We start from the raw sequence: 21,002 nt of genomic DNA on the forward strand, positions 1-21,002 counted from the left end.
TATTCTAAAATGACATTATAAAATGATCCCTGATATTATGTCAATATAATTGTACCCAAAAATTGTCAGTTGGTTGCATAAATCATTGATTACTAAATGCTACATTAATTGTAAATATGAAATATCAAACCAAATGTACACCCCTTTGTTATGTATTGGCAATAATTAACTTAATGGTGAGGCATAAAATAATAAAACATGTATCTTTTGTCAGGCTGAATGTTTGAAATATGAGGTGATTTGAGTCATGCTTCTTCAGTAGTGGAATAAAGACAATTAGAATTTGAATGTTGTCAATAAATGCTGGAGTGATGTAGGATTGTTAATACAATTGATTATAGACCAATTTATTATACTGAGTCCATGTGTATAGGCTGCAAGGACATTGAATTTAAGTTGTTTTCAAGTCAATGAAAAAAACGACATCTTCTCAACTTTCACTTTCAACTAAAACTGAATGTGTATTGGATGTTGGGCATAGTCTTATTTTCAACATCTTTTCAATTACATTTTGCTAGGTGGGATATTTTCCATGCATGGAAAGGGGTTGGAGGCAAAGGACAAATAAATAAGTGCTACGAAACATAACAAGCATTTCACAAACACTACAGTGTATAAATAAGACGCATTAAATAAAACCACAATGAGGACAAGTTTTCATTAATCATTGGGTACATCGTACGAAAAGCATCAGAATTATCTTAAATAGGGAAATAATTCAAGTTCAGAATCACAACATAAAATACATAGGCATTTCATCATTAAGTCCTTTAGGAAATAATGTCTGGTGGGCTGTCCAAATCAATAACCAATAAGCAGAAACAGTTTGTGATGTATTGAAAACCTAAACATAACATGTGCTATATACACAAACATCTGCCACAATAATCATATTACTTGTATTTTTATTAAACAAGCACCTTATAAACTGTACAAGCACCAGAAACACTTGTTTTGACAAGTAGCAATAAATCACTGATATCGATTAGGGGGGAAATCAGGTTGAACGTGATGTTGAAACTAACACAACTAAACAAACACATGGAAATGGGAGATATATTTTACCTCACTGATTAGAGGACAACCTGCAGAAGACAGTCTGCTACATTTGGGAGTGATGCATTTAAATGTAGGGGTCACTAAACAAAGGAACACAACACTTATTTGTCATAACTCATCGCTAAAATCATTTGTGTGACAGGAGGGAGATGAGGTTGCACATCCTGTTAAACTAACAGCTCAAAAACCACACGGAATCTGGGAATAATGTGTACATCCCTGGTTAGAGGACAATTTGTAGAAAACAGCCAGATACAGATACATTTGAAGTGTTGCATTTTGATTCAAGTGGGTCACCAACGTGGTAAGTGTAACGACCCTTTCAGAGCCTGAGGCTAATATCCATATCATGTTGATGAAGGGGCAAACGTTTAGGGTTCTACATTGTCCTACTACAATGTGTTAACATTCTACATTGTGAAATTAATTTATTGATATCATGAAACAACTCCATGTATTTTCTGATATTTGATCAGAGATCTTTTATCAGATTATCTCTGGTCAGAGCTAAGAGGTTTCTTTCCTGTGTGTGTTCTCTTGTGTACAGTCAGATTGCGAGATGCAGCAAAACTCTTCCCACATTGATCACAGCTATAAGGTTTCTCACCTGTGTGTGTTCTCTGGTGTAATGTCAGCTGGTCAGATCTAACAAAAGTCTTCCCACACTGATCACATGTATAAGGCTTCTCCCCTGTGTGTATTCTCCTGTGTACAGTCAGACTCCCAGAATGAACAAAATTCTTCCCACATTGATCACAGCTATAAGGTTTCTCTCCTGTGTGTGTTCTCTGGTGTAAAGTCAGCTGGCCAGATCCTGAAAAACTCTTCCCACATTGATCACAGCTATAAGATTTCTCTCCTGTGTGTGTTCTCTGGTGCACAGTCAGCTGCCCAAATTGACCAAAACTCTTCCCACATTGATCACAGCTAAAAGCTTTCTCTCCTGTGTGTATTCTCTGGTGTAACATCAGTTCGCTAGATCTTGTAAAACTCTTCCCACATTGATCACAGCAATAGGGTTTCTCTCCTGTGTGTATTCTCTGGTGTAGAGTCAGATTGCTAGATGCAGCAAAACTCTTCCCACATTGATCACAGCTAAAAGGTTTCTCTCCTGTGTGAGTTCTCTGGTGTAATGTCAGCTGGCGAGATTGAACAAATGTCTTCCCACATTGACCACAGCTATAAGGTTTCTCACCTGTGTGTGTTCTCTGGTGTAATGTCAGCTGGTCAGATCGAACAAAAGTCTTCCCACACTGATCACATGTATAAGGCTTCTCCCCTGTGTGTATTCTCCTGTGTACAGTCAGACTCCCAGAATGAACAAAATTCTTCCCACATTGATCACAGCTATAAGATTTCTCTCCTGTGTGTGTTCTCTGGTGTAAAGTCAGCTGGCCAGATCCTGTAAAACTCTTCCCACATTGATCACAGCTATACGATTTCTCTCCTGTGTGTATTCTCTGGTGTCTTGTCAGATTGCCAGATCCTGTAAAACTCTTCCCACATTGATCACAGCTATAAGGTTTCTCTCCTGTGTGTGTTCTCTGGTGTAAAGTCAGCTGGCCAGATCCTGTAAAACTCTTCCCACATTGATCACAGCTATAAGATTTCTCTCCTGTGTGTATTCTCTGGTGTCTTGTCAGATTGCCAGATCCTGTAAAACTCTTCCCACATTGATCACAGCTATAAGGTTTCTCTCCTGTGTGTATTCTCTGGTGTAGAGTCAGATTGCTAGATGCAGAAAAACTCTTCCCACATTGATCACAGCTAAAAGGTTTCTCTCCTGTGTGTATTCTCTGGTGTAATGTCAGTTCGCTAGATCTTGTAAAACTCTTCCCACATTGATCACAGCAATAGGGTTTCTCTCCTGTGTGTATTCTCCTGTGTACAGTCAGCTTCCCAGAATTAACAAAACTCTTCCCACAGTCAGAGCAGCAGTGAGTTCTCTTCCCTGTGGATCTCTGCAGGTGTTTATTGAGGTGTTCTGATCTGGAGAGACTCTTCTCTGCCTCTTCAGCATCATGAGGTTGTTGAGGCTCCCCAGAGGACCCACGATAGTCCCGTCTCTCTCCTGTGTGAACAACAAAGTTAGACAGATGATTAAAGGCCCACAACAGCAGAAATCCACTGTAAAAGGTGATGCCAACAGCGTAGCCATGATGTTGTACAACAATTGACATCTGTAATGAATGTAAAAATGATTTGACAATTGTCTTAAAATGAGCAAGAATAGTCATATTTTGTCTTGTTTTCACATAAGTAGTAACATCGATGATTGTAGGCTAGAAATAAGTTATTCATGTTGTTGAACCTCTAAGCAGTGTGCCAGACGACTTTTGGTCTCCAATATTCTGCCCCTTTCTGTGTTTGGACTATAAGGGCGACACAATTTGGTTGCAGAAACTCCTCCCTGCTAATAAGGAAACCACTAGTTATGGATGTAGTATATCTGGTAATGAGGAAACCACTAGTTATGGATGTAGTATATCTGGTAATGAGGAAACAACTAGTTATGGATGTAGTATATCTGGTCATGAGGAAACCACTAGTTATGGATGTAGTATATCTGGTAATGAGGAAACCACTAGTTATGGATGTAGTATATCTGGTAATGAGGAAACCACTAGTTATGGATGTAGTATATCTGGTAATGAGGAAACCACTAGTTATGGATGTAGTATATCTGGTAATGAGGAAACCACTAGTTATGGATGTAGTATATCTGCTAATGAGGAAACCACTAGTTATGGATGTAGTATATCTGCTAATGAGGAAACCACTAGTTATGGATGTAGTATATCTGGTAATGAGGAAACCACTAGTTATAGATGTAGTATATCTGGTAATGAGGAAACCACTAGTTATGGATGTAGTATATCTGGTAATGAGGAAACCACTAGTTATGGATGTAGTATATCTGGTAATGAGGAAACCGCTAGTTATGGATGTAGTATATCTGGTAATGAGGAAACCACTAGTTATGGATGTAGTATATCTGGTAATGAGGAAACCACTAGTTATGGATGTAGTATATCTGGTAATGAGGAAACCACTAGTTATGGATGTAGTATATCTGGTAATGAGGAAACCACTAGTTATGGATGTAGTATATCTGCTAATGAGGAAACCACTAGTTATGGATGTAGTATATCTGGTAATGAGGAAACCACTAGTTATGGATGTAGTATATCTGGTAATGAGGAAACCACTAGTTATGGATGTAGTATATCTGGTAATGAGGAAACCACTAGTTATGGATGTAGTATATCTGGTAATGAGGAAACCACTAGTTATGGATGTAGTATATCTGGTAATGAGGAAACCACTAGTTATGGATGTAGTATATCTGGTAATGAGGAAACCGCTAGTTATGGATGTAGTATATCTGGTAATGACGAAACCACTAGTTATGGATGTAGTATATCTGGTAACGAGGAAACCACTAGTTATGGATGTAGTATATCTGGTAATGAGGAAACCACTAGTTATGGATGTAGTATATCTGGTAAATAACCACTAGTTATGGATGTAGTATATCTGGTAATGTGGAAACCACTAGTTATGGATGTAGTATATCTGGTAATGAGGAAACCACTAGTTATGGATGTAGTATATCTGCTAATGAGGAAACCACTAGTTATGGATGTAGTATATCTGGTAATGAGAACCACTAGTTATGGATGTAGTATATCTGCTAATGAGGAAACCACTAGTTATGGATGTAGTATATCTGGTAATGAGGAAACCACTAGTTGTGGATGTAGTATATCTGGTAATGAGGAAACCACTAGTTATGGATGTAGTATATCTGGTAATGAGGAAACCACTAGTTATGGATGTAGTATATCTGCCTGGAGCAAAAATGGTGAGCGAAGATGATCGTTTTTCACAATGTATTCTGAATATTACAGCGCACTATCAGGACAAGATCAGGAGTGCTACTCAAGTAAACTCACATTAAGTTCTGTCTATTCACTAATTCAGCACTGTGGGGGAAAACTCAGGAGAGTTCTCATAGGCTGACAGCAAAAATAGCCTCCATTTACAGGTTGCATATGAGTGCATTTCACATTACTTTTGGATTATAATTGTAAAGCTCGTTTGAACCTCCTGCTTAATATGTTTGTGTTATTGTCGCAAATCAACTGCTTTACACTTAAAAAACACTTCAACCAGTAAAATGCTCTTTGGCTAGCTTTAACATCAGCCTGACAATGAGGCTTTGTACACTAAGTGTTTAACAAATTGGCCCATAACTTCACCTAACAATAACATAGACCTACTGTAGGACCCATAACTTCACCTAACAATAACATAGACCTACTGTAGGACCCATAACTTCACCTAACAATAACATAGACCTACTGTAGGACCCATAACTTCACCTAACAATAACATAGACCTACTGTAGGACCCATAACTTCACCTAACAATAACATAGACCTACTGTAGGACCCATAACTTTATCTAACAACAACATAGACGTAGGACTATAAATCATTTAATATTTCAGGTGAAACATGGACACTAAAATGTCTGTCGTGACGTTTCATAACCTGATCACCAGATAATTTTGTGAATAATCCCACTAGGCTATTCTGTAATGTGTTGTCATTCTAAATGTCCTGAATAAAGGAAAATAGCTCTGTGTGTTGAACAATAGCCTATCCATCAAGGAACAGTTCTCTACACATTATGAGCTAAGTATCTCTGTGTCCAGACAGACTAACGAGACCCCACTGTAAATCAAGCAGACAATAACACATTATAAACATGAATTTGTTAGGGATGTTGGATCCAATGTGCAGCACAGCATAACTGTCTTTACCAGAGTAATGAATGAAGAAGCACTTTGGTTGTTGTAGCATGTCGTGATGTTTGTCATGTGACTGTCATTCAGAAAATGATTTCGTGGATCAGCTGATGATAGTTGAACATGTGACTGTAACTAAACAGCTACAGTATTAAGAATTATGTGTAATTATTGAAGAACCACGTTAATGACAGTATCCATTTGGGTGTTGTCAATAAAGTTAAGGTGACTCTCGGTTAGAACCATTGGATTTAGTAAACTGAAATGATTTAGGATTTCTGTGCCCATGAAAACTGTTTTCCCAGCGTAACATAAGGAAACACTAAATGTTACATAGGTAGAGAGCATTTCAGAAATCTGAATACAAAAAACTGTCCTAACAGGACAATAACCTAAACCACAAGGCCAAATCTACACTGGAGGAGCTTACCAAGATGACATTGAATGTTCCTGAGTGACCTAGTTACAGTTTGGACTTAAATCATCTTGAAAGTCAATGCAAGACTTGAAAACGGCTTTCTAGCAATGATCAACAACCAACTTGACAGAACAGGAAGGATTTTAAAAAGAATAATGAATATTCACATGAAGATCAGTCTCCTATTGGATGACATCACGACTTCCCATCAAGCCAACTCCTTGAAGGCCTTACTATGACATCACTCACTCCTTCTAGTTTGCAGTTGTTAAAAAAACACTATTTTGCTCAAAACATTTATTTGTTTCCCATTAGTGTGTTTATACTTTACTGTATTTATATATCACTTTTCAACAGGAAAGGACGTCATGAACAATTCCGACAGTACAAAAACATATTCAAGTGTAGAATGCCCTTTTAAAATCACACATTAGTTCAACAACTGCAGAGTTTGTGTCCCTGTTTTATAAGATAGTACTCACTGTATTTACTGGTGTTAATCAGATCAATGTCCCTGTTTTATTAGATAGTACTCACTGTATTTACTGGTGTTAATCAGATCAATGTCCCTGTTTTATTAGATAGTACTCACTGTATTTACTGGTGTTAATCAGATCAATGTCCCTGTTTTATTAGATAGTACTCACTGTATTTACTGGTGTTAATCAGATCAATGTCCCTGTTTTATTAGATAGTACTCACTGTATTTACTGGTGTTAATCAGATCAATGTCCCTGTTTTATTAGATAGTACTCACTGTATTTACTGGTGTTAATCAGATCAATGTCCCTGTTTTATTAGATAGTACTCACTGTATTTACTGGTGTTAATCAGATCAATGTCCCTGTTTTATTAGATAGTACTCACTGTATTTACTGGTGTTAATCAGATCAATGTCCCTGTTTTATTAGATAGTCCTCACTGTATTTACTGGTGTTAATCAGATCAATGTCCCTGTTTTATTAGATAGTACTCACTGTATTTACTTGTGTTAATCAGATCAATGTCCCTGTTTTATTAGATAGTACTCACTGTATTTACTGGTGTTAATCAGATCAATGTCCCTGTTTTATTAGATAGTACTCACTGTATTTACTGGTGTTAATCAGTTCTCCAGTCTTCTCTTCTTCGTCCTCCTCTAATGTGACAGTAATCTCCCCCTCTTCATCCTTCATTCCAAAAACGTCTTCATCTTCTTTCACTCTGAACGCTTCCTCTTCTTTCACTGAAACGTCTTTCTCTTCTTCTTTCACTGTAACAGCCTCACCCTCTACTTGTTTTTGTATTGTAACAGCCTCCTCTTCCTCCTCTTTCACCAGAGCTTCTTTCTCCGTCCAGCAGACCTCCTCTTCTTTATCAGGAGGAGAGTAGCTTAGTGAACTTATGGTCGGGGATAATAGCTAGTTAGCATTAGCGACTAGTGCTAACTTGACCAGACAGCTAGTTGACTTACAACGTAAATATTACATAAAATGGAGTACTATGTTTAAATCACAGTGGCGATTAAACCACGAAATTGTCTAAAGAACTTGAATGTTCCGACTTTGTCGGCTAGCGAGCTACCGAGGTGGCTGCAGTTGTTGAAGAAGCGTTCCGTCCACTAGATTATACGTCACACTAGAAACATCGCCTGAAAGACACATATCGCCATCTGCTGTCTGGAGGGAGGAAACGCAGTTGAGGAGGGAAAACTATTTTTATTCTTTCATTGAATTATAATATTATAAAGCAGTTTAGGGAAACGTTTTTTTCTCTCTATTAAATATGAATATTATATCAACACGTACAAAGAGCAACAAGTGTTGTTTGATTAGTTCAGATTTTTTTCTGAGAATTTAAAACAAACTCTACATCTACTCCACATCTGTATTTCTGATTCGGTCAAATAACTAGATATCAAAATAAGCACCTAGTTATTGATACCCTTGATAAAGACGAGCAAAAATTACTGTATAAAATAAATAAATAAACTTTACCCACTACCAGGATATTTTAGCCCAAAACCTGGTTACCTCTCTGCTAGGAGGCTGAAACTTGGCCATAAGTGGATCTTCCAGCAAGACACATCAACATCCATGAAGAAATGGTTAATTGGGCACAAAATCAACATTTTCAATGGCCATCTCAGTCTTCGGACTTGAACTCCATTGAAAACCTGTGGTTTGAATTGATCAGGGCAGTCCATAAGACAGACTAAATAAATCAAGGACCTGGAGAGATTCTGTATGGAGGAATGGCTTGTTCGACATTGCAAGCGACTGCCGATTGACTGATCTACAAATTCCCTGTTGCTGCTGTTGAAAGAAGCGTTCCGTCCACTACATTATACGTCACACTAGCATCGCCTTAAAGCCCCACATGATGTATTGTTACACCATGTAGGAGCAGTATAGACCTAGTCTGTTCATTATATACATCTACATGATGTATTGTTACACCATGTAGGAGCAGTATGGACCTAGTCTGTTCATTATATACATCTACATGATGTATTGTTACACCATGTAGGAGCAGTATAGACCTAGTCTGTTCATTATATACATCTACATGATGTATTGTTACACCATGTAGGAGCAGTATGGACCTAGTCTGTTCATTATATACATCTACATGATGTATTGTTACACCATGTAGCAGCAGTATGGAGGTACAGTGGGGGACAAAATTGTTGACACTCTTGATAAAGATGAGCAAAAACGACTCTATAAAAAAAATTCAAATACTGAGCTATATTGTGTCAAAAATACAGGGAAATGATTTTATACTAATACAATAGCTCAGAGAAAGATATTTAGTTTAACATGTAATTCTCAAAAGGTAGGGGTCTGAATTATTGCCACCCATGTTTTCAATACTCCAGCACCTTCCCCTTGGGAGAATAAAGACACTGAAATGTTTTATGAGATTAGAGAACACATTGGGTGGGATCTTCAAGCCCAATACCAAACCAATCAGGTGGTTGTTTGATGAAATGAAGCTTCAGACGCCATTGATGACGTGCTGCTGATAAAGTGATACAGGCATCGGTACACTGCTTTGAAGTTTACTGCTTAGCGATTTGGACGCAGGCGTCGTAGCTCCGGTATCAAAAGTAACATCCCTACTGACAACAAGGCAGCAGAGTCTACCGTGCTAATGCGTTCCCACTAGATATCACAACCACACAGTATATGAAAGCATGAGGTGTGGCTGACGTTTACAAGCTGGAGCTAAATACCGAGCTAGCATACAAACTCTGTAGCACATAGTGCATTGTGGGTAGTTTAGAAGATATCCGGAAATAAGTCAAGAAATATGTAACAACGCAAAAACATAACTGTTTGTACTTATAGGGAACCATATCGTGACTACAACTAGCTTACTACGTCTTTAACCACACTGTGTTGTTACACTAGCGAGTAAAAATGAATGCTTCCTATACTTTAACCTTTTGTCTGAAAATTAAAATAAACATTTTACTCAATTGCGTTACCCACTCCAGTCAGCAGATGGCGGTGTGGGAATTTAAGGTAATGCTGTTGGTGTGACGTATAATGTAGTGGACGGAACGCTTCTTTCAACAGCAACAACAGTTAGTCAGACACCACGGTAGCTTGCTAGACAAAATAGCCGAACCGATAAAGCTCTTTAGACGCGTTAGTGTATATTAGCCACTGTGTTTTAAACCCACTTCTGTCGTCTAGTTAGTTATCAGATTTAATTTCATATTTACGGTGTTGTTGTTATTATTCAGCTAGCGGGCTGGTTAAGTTAGCATTAGCCTAGCTAGCTAACATCTCCGACCATGAGTTCACTAAGCTACTCTCCTCCTGATAAAGATGATGTTGTTGTTGAACTGATGTGTGGTGTTAGAGGGGAAATATTCAATAGCTACATCCATATTGTTACTTTTAAATTAGTTATTTATGGCCATTGAGTCTTGAAGAATATAACACATGCCTCATGAGCTTAGTTCAACTGTTGTACCCCATCAGAACCCCAAATAAGCTTTTTATACTCCAATGTTTAGAAACAATTTAAATGATAAACAAACACTGTAAACACACACTCAAAACATGGTTAAAACTATGTTGATATCATGGATGGTCAGTCCTTGCATCCATAGGTCCGTCTATGAATTTGAGAGTAGTTACATTTCTCCAGCCCCATCATCATCTTATTACCAAATCAGTGGTGGAATTACAGCTTTGTTATTGTTTGAACTGCAGATTAATTGGTTGATTGTGTGGCTTGTTTAAAGGGACAACCTAGTTTTAAAACAGTAACAAAATGGCTGCCCAGAGGCTTGGTTTGGTAAGCAGCTGAGGGATGGGGGCTGGAGAAATGTAACCACTCTGAAATTCATAGAGAAAGCTATTGTAGCAACCGTAACCCAACACCTAGCGACCTCGTCAAGAAGTTCAGACATCTTGGCGTAACAGTTATAAGCTGTTGACTTGACAGTCGCTGGACCCAGGTTTGAGTTCAGCTCAGGACTACCCCCTGAATTCACTACACTCTGAATACAAGGACTGGCTGGCCATAAGGTCAAAATTATAGTTTTAACCAGATTTCAAGGCTATACAGTGCTTGTTTACAAACAGTGGCGTTTTTCAAGCTTATGTTTTGGTTTCTGATGGGGTAATACAGTTGAAACATTTCAGGCATTTCTAAGTTATATTCTTCAAGAATCAATGGTTATATAGTAAATGGGTCTTTCTATAACTGCCAGTGTAGATTTTCCTGTGGGGGTCAAATTGTTAGAGCTGTTGATAAGTCATTAGCTGTGTTAGAATACTCATACTAACCGTACTATTTGTGATGTTAATTGAGTATATAGTGTGCTTATTGGTCATAGTATGATATAGTTAGTATGCCAAAACCTCCCGGATGTCGTACTAAATTCGCCATAATATGACGTAAACACGCAGTACGTTAGGGCCCATAATGCAATTCTTCAGGAAATGGGCGTGGCTTCACATCGTTTTCAGATTTGAAGAAAATTGCAGAAAATATGTAGCCGAAGTCCAACGAGAGCCGATACAAATTCATTGCTTTAACTAATTATGACAAATGTTAACAAAATGTTGAGCAATGTAATAAAATAATTACTTTTCAAATAAGTTACTTTACACGTCATTTTGGCTGACTATTTGCTAGCATGTTATTACAGCAGTATGTACCGGTATGTTAACTAGCTACCTAACGTTAGTTGGCTACTTATACATCAAACTTGCCAGTATATGAACTATATTCTATCTAACTAACTACCCAACGTTTATTGACTTGATTATTCCCGTCATTCTTAGCTTAGCTAAATGGTATAGTCGTTGTGCTTTCTCAATGGACATTCGGGTGCTTTCATAAATTCACTCTGATTGACTATCTACTCTGATTTCAGAGCACTCTCGTCTGAGTACCAGAGAGCAGAATAATGAATTTACTAGCGCTCAACACCCATTCAATATGTCCAGGTGTCAGTAAACGTAGGCAACAAAAACCGTAAATAAATGTTTTCCAGCAGCACAGTTACAGTCACCCTGGATAACATGAAAACTGCCTAACAGCTCTGCTAGGGCGAGTAAAATGGTCAGAGTCTCATTTGTGTCTGGAAGTAGCAAAGATAATATTCAGAATACATTGTGAAAAACTAAAATCTTTGCTCACCATTTTTGCTCCAGGCCGATATAGTACATCCATAACTATCGGTTTCCTCATTAGCAGGGAGGAGTTTCTGCAATCAAATTGCCCTCGTGCCACAATTTTAGCAAACACAGAAAGGGGCCTATATTGGAGACCAAAATTCGTCTGGCACACTGCTTAGAGTTTCAACAACATGAATAACTTATTTCTAGCCTACAATCATCGATGTTACTACTAATGTGAAAACAAGACAAAATATGACTATTATTGCTCATTTTAAGGCAAATTTCAAATAATTGTAACATTCATTACAGACGTCAATTGTTGTCAGACATCATGGCTCCGCTGTAGGCATCACCTTTTACAGTGGATTACCGCTGTTGTGGGCCTTTAATCATCTGTCTGACTTTGTTGTTCACACAGGAGAGAGACGTGACTATCGTGGATCCTCTGGGGAGCCTCAACAACCTCTTGATGCTGAAGAGGCAGAGAAGAGTCTCTCCAGATCAGAACACCTCAATAAACACCTGCAGAGATCCACAGGGAAGAGAACTCACTGCTGCTCTGACTGTGGGAAGAGATTCACCTCATCAGGCATTAAAATTCATCAGAGAGTTTTACTGACTCTAGTGGTCTGACGAAACACCAGAGAATACACACAGGAGAGAAACCTTATAGCTGTGGTCAATGTGGGAAGAGGTTTGCTGCATCTACCAGTCTGACTCTACATCAGAGAACACACACAGGAGAGAAATCTTATATCTGTGGTCAATGTGTGAAGAGTTTTGCTCGATCTGGAGAGCTGACAGCTCACCAGAGAATACACACAGGAGAGAAATCTTATAGCTGTGATCAATGTGGGAAGAGTTTTGCTGCAACTAGAACTCTGACACTACACCAGAGAAAACACACAGGAGAGAAATCTTATAGCTGTGATCAATGTGGGAAGAGTTTTTGTCGATCTGGAGTGCTGACAGTGCACCAGAGAAGACACACAGGAGAGAAACCTTATAGCTGTGATCAATGTGGGAAGAGTTTTACTACATCTTTCTATCTGACTAAACACCAGAGAATACACACAGGAGAGAAATCTTATAGCTGTAATCAATGTGGGAAGACTTTTACTCAGTCAACCAACCTGGTATCACATCAGAGAACACACACAGGAGAGAAATCTTATAGCTGTGGTGAATGTGGGAAGAGTTTTACTCAGTCAAACAGCCTGGTATCACATCAGAGAACACACACAGGAGAGAAATCTCATAGCTGTAATCAATGTGGGAAGAGATACTCTGATAAAAGATCTCTGATTAAACATCAGAAAATTCATGAAGGAGTTGTTTCATGATATCAGTGAAATAAAATGTAGAATGTTTTAACATTGTAGTAGGAGTATTTTAATGATGTCACAATGTAGAACCCTAAATGTTTGTCCCCTGTTCTATTGATTTCAACATGATATGGATATTAGCCTCAGGGGGAAATCCAGGCTCTGAATTGAAAGAGTTACTATTTATGTGATTTAACAAAAAGTACTAACACAAAAAGAGCTGTGTTACACTTACCACGTTGGTGACCCACTGGAATCAAAATGCAACACTTCAAAATGTAGCGAGCTGTTTTCTACATGTTGTCCACTAACCAGGGATGTACACATTATTCCCAGATTCCGTGTGATTTTTGAGCTGTTAGTTTTAACAGGACGTGCAACCTCATCTCCCTCCTGTCGTACAATTGATTTCAACATGATATTAATGAGTGATGACAAATAAGTGTTGTGTTCCTTTATTTAGTGACCCCTACATTTAAATGCATCACTCCAAAATGTAGCTGACTGTCTTCTGCAGGTTGTCCTCTAACCAGTGAGGTAAAATATATCTCCCATTCCATGTGTTTTTTTAGTTGTGTTAGTTTCAACAGCACGTACAACCTGATTTCCCCCCTAATCGATATTAGTGATTTATTGCTACTTGTCAAAACAACAGCGTTTTTGGTGCTTGTACAGTTTTATAAGGTGCTTGTTTTAAATAATACAAGTAATATGATTATTGTGACAGATGTTTGTGTATGTATTACATTTTATGTTTAGGTTTTCAATTTATCACAAACTGTTTCTGCATTTGGACTACTGATTTGGACACGTTTAAGCTGTGACATTGGGGATATCTCACCTAGCAAAATATCGTAGAAAATAAGACTTTGCCCGACATACAATATAAGTTTGGTTTTAGTTGAAAGTGAAAGTTGAAAAGAAAACAATTTAATTTCAACATACTTACAGCCTATACACATAGTCACAGTACAATAATCAATTATATGAACAATCCTACATCACTCCAGTATTTATTTACAACATTCAACTACTAATTGTCTTTATTCCACTACTGAAGAAGCATGACTCAAATCACCTCATATTTCGAACATTAAGCCTGACAAAAGATACATTTTATGCCTCACCATTAAGTGAATTATTGCTAATACATATTAACAAAGGGGTGTACATTTGGGTTTTATATTTCATGTTTAATATTCATGTAACATTTAGTAATCATAATTATTTATGCAACCAACTGATAATTTTTGGGTACAATTACATTGACATTGTTGCCCTGCTTTTAGAATATCAGGAATCATTCTCAGATGTGCCAACCCAAATGTACTAGAGCATGACATTGGGGACTGGGCCCCGATCCAACAACATGCCTATCTAGTGAACCCTGAAAAGAGAGAGAAGCTCTGCAGTGAGGTGAAAAGTTACTACGGATATTGCAGGAGTTTCCTCTTGAAATCAGACATGTCCGTGGTAAGGACAACTTGGTTTCTGATTGTCTCAAAGGTGGGCAGTCAAAAAGATTTGTGTTTTGCGTTTAGCCAGTGTGTTGCCATGGATCACAATTTATTATGACTGCATGTTTTTACGTGTTGGAGATGAGTTTTGTTTGGGCTCGTTCCAAGAGGATGAGAGTTCTAGAAGCTAGTGGGATTTAGGAAGAGGAGAGTTCTAGAAGCTAGTGAGTTTTAGGAAGACGAGAGTTCTAGAAGCTAGTGGGATTTAGGAAGACGAGAGTTCTAGAAGCTAGTGAGTTTTAGGAAGACGAGAGTTCTAGAAGCTAGTGAGTTTTAGGATTCTATAGTAAGAAAAAGGATAAAGAAAAAGGATCAAAAATATTTCGATTGTATATATATATATTATTTAGAAATGTGTTTTTCTTGTTTTTAAATGCTGACACGTCTAGCTCGTTAGCAGGTCTAGCTCGTTAGCAGGTCTAGCTCGTTAGCCCGTCTAGCTCGTTAGCCCGTCTAGCTCGTTAGCCCGTCTAGCTCGTTAGCACGTAGGACGCACTGATTGGTGTCACCTCGTTAGTCAGTATGTGTTACACCTGTGCTGGCTTGTCCATCTCGTTAGTGGGAAGGTGTTTCACCTGAGCTGGTCCAGGTTCTATTTAAGAGTGTCTGGCCCAGTGCTCCAGTTGTCTTGATACATGTGGAGAGTCAACACCTTTAGTTGCTCCACCTTTTTGGTTTACTTCCTGTCTTTAAGTTTGGTGTGGGATTTTCTTTTGTTTGTCTCTTCTTGGGCAGATTTAGTGGGTCTCATGGTGGGTGTCTTTTAGCTCCCAGTTGTTGTTACTAGTCAACTTTCAGTGGACACTGAGAGCAAAACTGCAACATTATGTTATAATACTTTTATTGCATCAAATGGTTGTTTTATGCAACAGAATAGAGGGTTCTTAGAACTATTGTGTCTGTGTGTTCTACTGAGGATGGGCCTCTGGGAGAAAACACTGACAGGAGATTTACAATGTCTTTTGGGTGATAAAACCTAAAGAGACTGCATTCCAGAACATGAGTTAATGTTTCTGTTATATATGGTACCAGGGAGAGATGACCCCAGGGCCAGACCCTGGTCTCTACACAAAGAGTACTGTTTTTACAGCAGATACTGTCATACAAATCTTAAGCTTGTGACCAGTTCTATACATCTGTTGTTGGTCATGTAGGTTGAATCTTGGCTTTAAAATACCTTTGTACTTTTGTATCGTGGTTCTCAACGAGTCATCTGGGAGTGATTCGTCGACCAGCCATCATTATCGTAGAGCACTCAATTGATTCACCCTATATTTGCGTGTTGTATTGACCTGCTCCCTTATTAATAAGTTAATAAAGATTTAGTTTAAGTATAACTCTGACTTGTGTGATAAGTTTGTCTCCTCATTTGATGTTAAAGAAATTAATCACCACATTTGGGGATGTGAATCTTGACTTGGTGACCGCTCCTGGTGACCTGGGTAAATGGTGCACCAGGGATCCCTCTAACTTGGGATCTCAGGGAGACCACACTTCATGAACGGAGCAAATGGACTCACCTTTGATCTGAGAGGCAGTGAGCCGAGTGGATACCATCAGTATAGTATATACATCAGTACATCTCCAGAGGCAGCGAGCCGAGTGGATACCACATTTCGAACGTAGTTTAAAAAGAAAGAGGTGAGTGAAACACGCAAAGTGGAGTTTTTAGAAAAGCCTCGTAGGCTCTGAGTGTGTATTCCTGTGTGGAGGTGTAAACAGGGCCCAGTCAGGAGGCTCTGAGTGTGTATTGCTGTGTGGAGGTGTAAACAGGGCCCAGTCAGGAGGCTCTGAGTGTGTATTCCTGTGTGGAGGTGTAAACAGGGCCCAGTCAGGAGGCTCTGAGTGTGTATTCCTGTGTGGAGGTGTAAACAGGGCCCAGTCAGGAGGCTCTGAGTGTGTATTCCTGTGTGGAGGTGTAAACAGGGCCCAGTCAGGAGGCTCTGAGTGTGTATTCCTGTGTGGAGGTGTAAACAGGGCCCAGTCAGTAGGCTCTGAGTGTGTATTCCTGTGTGGAGGTGTAAACAGGGCCCAGTCAGGAGGCTCTGAGTGTGTATTCCTGTGTGGAGGTGTAAACAGGGCCCAGTCAGTTGGTATTCAGCAGTCATAAAGCCTAATTTACTTTAATGAACTACTAAAATAGTGATTTTGTCAGACAGCATAGACAGCAGCTCTACACTTTATTGACTGACTGATCCATTCATCCTTCCATCCCTCCTCAGCCTTCCTCTCCTCTGAAGACCCAGTGAGGGTGAAGCTCAGTCAGAGAGCTGTTGAGGGACTGGTTAGGAAGAACACTTCTACAGCCAGAGAGGTGAGAGGTCACACATGGTTTAGATGGTAAATATTTATGTCCCCTTAGTGGTTCATCACGTCAGCAAAAGGGAATATGTTCCATCATCTATATTTATTTACATTAGTGCAAATTGTCCACTGATATCGGTGTAATTTCTCACCCCTTTAAGCTGTATGAAAGTGAATTTCCCCTTAGGCATACATACATGTTTCTTGTTATTACCCGAGCCACCTGAGCCACTGCCTGTTCACCCGCTATCATTCAGAAGGCGATATCAGTACAGGTGCATCAAAGCTGGGACCGAAAGACTGAAAAACAGCTTCTATCTCAAGGTCATCAGACTGTTAAACAGCACAGAGAGGCTGCAGCCTACATATAGACTTGACATCATTGGCCACTTTAATAAATGGAACACTAGTCACTTTAATTATGTCCCTTTAATAATGTTTACATATCTTCCATTTCTCATCTCTATGTATAAACTGTATCTCAGTCTATGCTGCTCTGACATTGTTTATCCATATATTTATATATTCCTAATTCCATTCCTTTACTTAGATTTGTGTGTATTAGGTATTTGTTGTGGACAAGCATTTCGCTACACCCGCAATAACATCTGCTGAACACCTGTATGTGACCAACAACATTTGATTTATGAAGGTCATTTGTGTAAAATGTACTTTTCCCAGCATATCTTTACATTGCTTATGCATATTCAATGGCCGGACTGCATCCAGACTATGTCAAAAGCCCATCCTGGTAGATCTGAACCTAATGCAGCTTGGAGTGATCAGAAGTCACATTTAGGTGCCAGGTGTAACTGAGGCCATAGATGCTCCATATCCATTACTTTGAGTGTTTTATATAATATGACTAAATGTGTTTCTGTGTTGCAGGGACAGTCAATAAATGGAACAGCAAGGCCACAGAACATGACATAAGCAGAGCTGTGGGAGACCACCTCAAGCCCCTGGTAGAGCCGGGGGTGGTGTTTACCACTCCACCACACCTTCAGCAGGCTGGAAAAGTGGGATTGATACAGTTTTTCATACTAAGGTGGACCAATAGTTTGTTGATTGGTCAGTCATTGGGTAAATTTGTTTTACAATGTGTTCAAATCAAATCAAGCTTTATTTATACAGCACATGTCAGACATGGATGCAACACAATGGCTTCACAGGAAAAAACTATGAAAATAATCCGAAACATTTAGTACACAAATATGAGGATAAAAAACAGAAGACTAACAACTGAAAGACTAATGAGCATTGTAAGGAATTGCCATTGATTAAAATATCAACAATATGATGCAATATCCAACCCAAAATATAACTTGTTTTTTAGGAGGGGCTCTGAAAGACACTATGGGGGTGTCCACTGGAAGTTGACTAGTAACAACAACTGGGACCTAAAAGACACCCACCATGAGACCCACTAAATCTGCCCAAGAAGAGGAAAACAAAAGAAAAACCCACACCAAACTTAAAGACAGGAAGCAAACCAAAAAGGTGGAGCAACTAAAGGTGTTGACTCTCCACATGTATCAAGACAACTGGAGCACTGGGCCAGACACTCTTAAATAGAACCTGGACCAGCTCAGGTGAAACACCTTCCCACTAACGAGATGGACAAGCCAGCACAGGTGTAACACATACTGACTAACGAGGTGACACCAATCAGTGCACCCAAGACACATTTCAGTTGAATGCATTCAGTTGTACAACTGACTTGGTATCCCCCTTTCCCACGTGCTAATGTCCAACCTCAAAACATAAATGGAAAAACCAAAGCCTGTAACACCTTCCCCCTTAAGACAACAAATATATCCTATATTTTTGTTGGAAAAGTTTGCTCACCATCAACAGAAAACAACTTCCATTTCACATTATAATCAACTACAATGATTCACCTTCACCAATATAAACATGGTGTCTACTGGCTGTCAACAATTAAAAACAAGAAAAAACACGTATTTCTAAATAATAATATACAATCGTACTATTTTTTTCTCCTTTTTCTGTCTATAGAATCCTAAAAGTCACTAGCTTCTAGAACTCTCGTCTTCCTAAAACTCACTAGCTTCTAGAACTCTCGTCTTCCTAAAACTCACTAGCTTCTAGAACTCTCGTCTTCCTAAAACTCACTAGCTTCTAGAACTCTCGTCTTCCTAAAACTCACTAGCTTCTAGAACTCTCGTCTTCCTAAAACTCACTAGCTTCTAGAACTCTCGTCTTCCTAAAACTCACTAGCTTCTAGAACACTCGTCTTCCTAAAACTCACTAGCTTCTAGAACACTCGTCTTCCTAAAACTCACTAGCTTCTAGAACACTCGTCTTCCTAAAACTCAGTAGCTTCTAGAACACTTGTCTTCCTAAAACTCACTAGCTTCTAGAACACTCGTCTTCCTAAAACTCACTAGCTTCTAGAACACTCGTCTTCCTAAAACTCACTAGCTTCTAGAACTCTCGTCCCCTTGGAACGAGCCCAAACAAAAATCATCTCAAATACGGAAAAACATGCCGTATAACAAAACTCAAATCAAATTGTACTGCGCCGAATACAACAGACCTAACAGTGAAATGCTGACTTACGAGCCCCTAACCAACAGTGCAGTTTCAAAAACATACAGAAAAGAATAAGAGATAAAACTCATCTCCAACACGGAAAAACGTGTCAAAATAATATGTGATCCATGGTAACACACTGGTTAAACACAAAACACTAAACTTTTTAACTGCCCACCCTTGAGACAATCAGCAACCAAGTTGTCCTTACCACAGACATGTCTGATTTCAAGAGGAAACTCCTGCAATATCCGTAGTAACTTTCCACCTCACTGCGGAGCTTCTCTCTCTTTTCAGGGTTCACTAGATAGGCATGTTGTTGGAACGGGGCCCAGTCCCCAATGTCATGCTCTAGTACATTTGGGTTGGCACATCTGAGAATGATCCCTGATATTATAAAATTACATTATAAAATTATCCCTGATATTACATCAATATAATTGTACCCAAAAATTGTCAGTTGGTTGCATAAATCATTGATTACTAAATGTTACATTAATTGTAAATATGAAATATCAAACCAAATGTACACCCCTTTGTTAATATGTATTGGCAATAATTAACTTAATGGTGAGGCATGGAATAATAAAACACGTATCTTTTGTCAGGCTGAATGTTTGAAATATGAGGTGATTTGAGTCATGCTTCTTCAGTAGTGGAATAAAGACAATTAGAATTTGAATGTTGTCAATAAATGCTGGAGTGATGTAGGATTGTTAATACAATTGATTATAGACCAATTTATTATACTGAGTCCATGTGTATAGGCTGCAAGGACATTGAATTTAAGTTGTTTTCAAGTCAATGAAAAAAACGACATCTTCTCAACTTTCACTTTCAACTAAAACTGAATGTGTATTGGATGTTGGGCATAGTCTTATTTTCAACATCTTTTCAATTACATTTTGCTAGGTGGGATATTTTCCATGCATGGAAAGGGGTTGGAGGCAAAGGACAAATAAATAAGTGCTACGAAACATAACAAGCATTTCACAAACACTACAGTGTATAAATAAGACGCATTAAATAAAACCACAATGAGGACAAGTTTTCATTAATCATTGGGTACATCGTACGAAAAGCATCAGAATTATCTTAAATAGGGAAATAATTCAAGTTCAGAATCACAACATAAAATACATAGGCATTTCATCATTAAGTCCTTTAGGAAATAATGTCTGGTGGGCTGTCCAAATCAATAACCAATAAGCAGAAACAGTTTGTGATGTATTGAAAACCTAAACATAACATGTGCTATATACACAAACATCTGCCACAATAATCATATTACTTGTATTTTTATTAAACAAGCACCTTATAAACTGCACAAGCACCAGAAACACTGTTGTTATGACAAGTAGCAATAAATCACTGATATCGATT

The 21,002-nt window shown here is 38.6% G+C and overlaps 2 protein-coding genes across 2 annotated transcripts in view; one reads left to right on the forward strand and one right to left on the reverse strand.

The window, feature by feature from the left end:
• LOC145876363 (uncharacterized) overlaps positions 1-21,002 on the forward strand; it is a 59,234-nt gene that overhangs the window by 18,058 nt on the left and 20,174 nt on the right. The gene's annotated exons all lie outside the window — the stretch shown is intronic.
• LOC145876329 (uncharacterized) lies at positions 332-11,409 on the reverse strand. Its single transcript, XM_082972121.1, has 2 exons — positions 11,382-11,409; positions 332-3,130 (listed from the first exon to the last, which is right to left on the reverse strand). Exons 1-2 carry the CDS (start codon positions 11,407-11,409, stop codon positions 1,551-1,553), a joined length of 1,608 nt encoding a protein of 535 aa, XP_082828247.1. The 3' UTR covers positions 332-1,550.

This window comes from Salmo salar, unplaced genomic scaffold (genome assembly GCF_965601325.2).
Source record: "Salmo salar unplaced genomic scaffold, fSalSal1 ptg000578l, whole genome shotgun sequence".
Taxonomy (NCBI): Eukaryota; Metazoa; Chordata; class Actinopteri; order Salmoniformes; family Salmonidae; genus Salmo; species Salmo salar.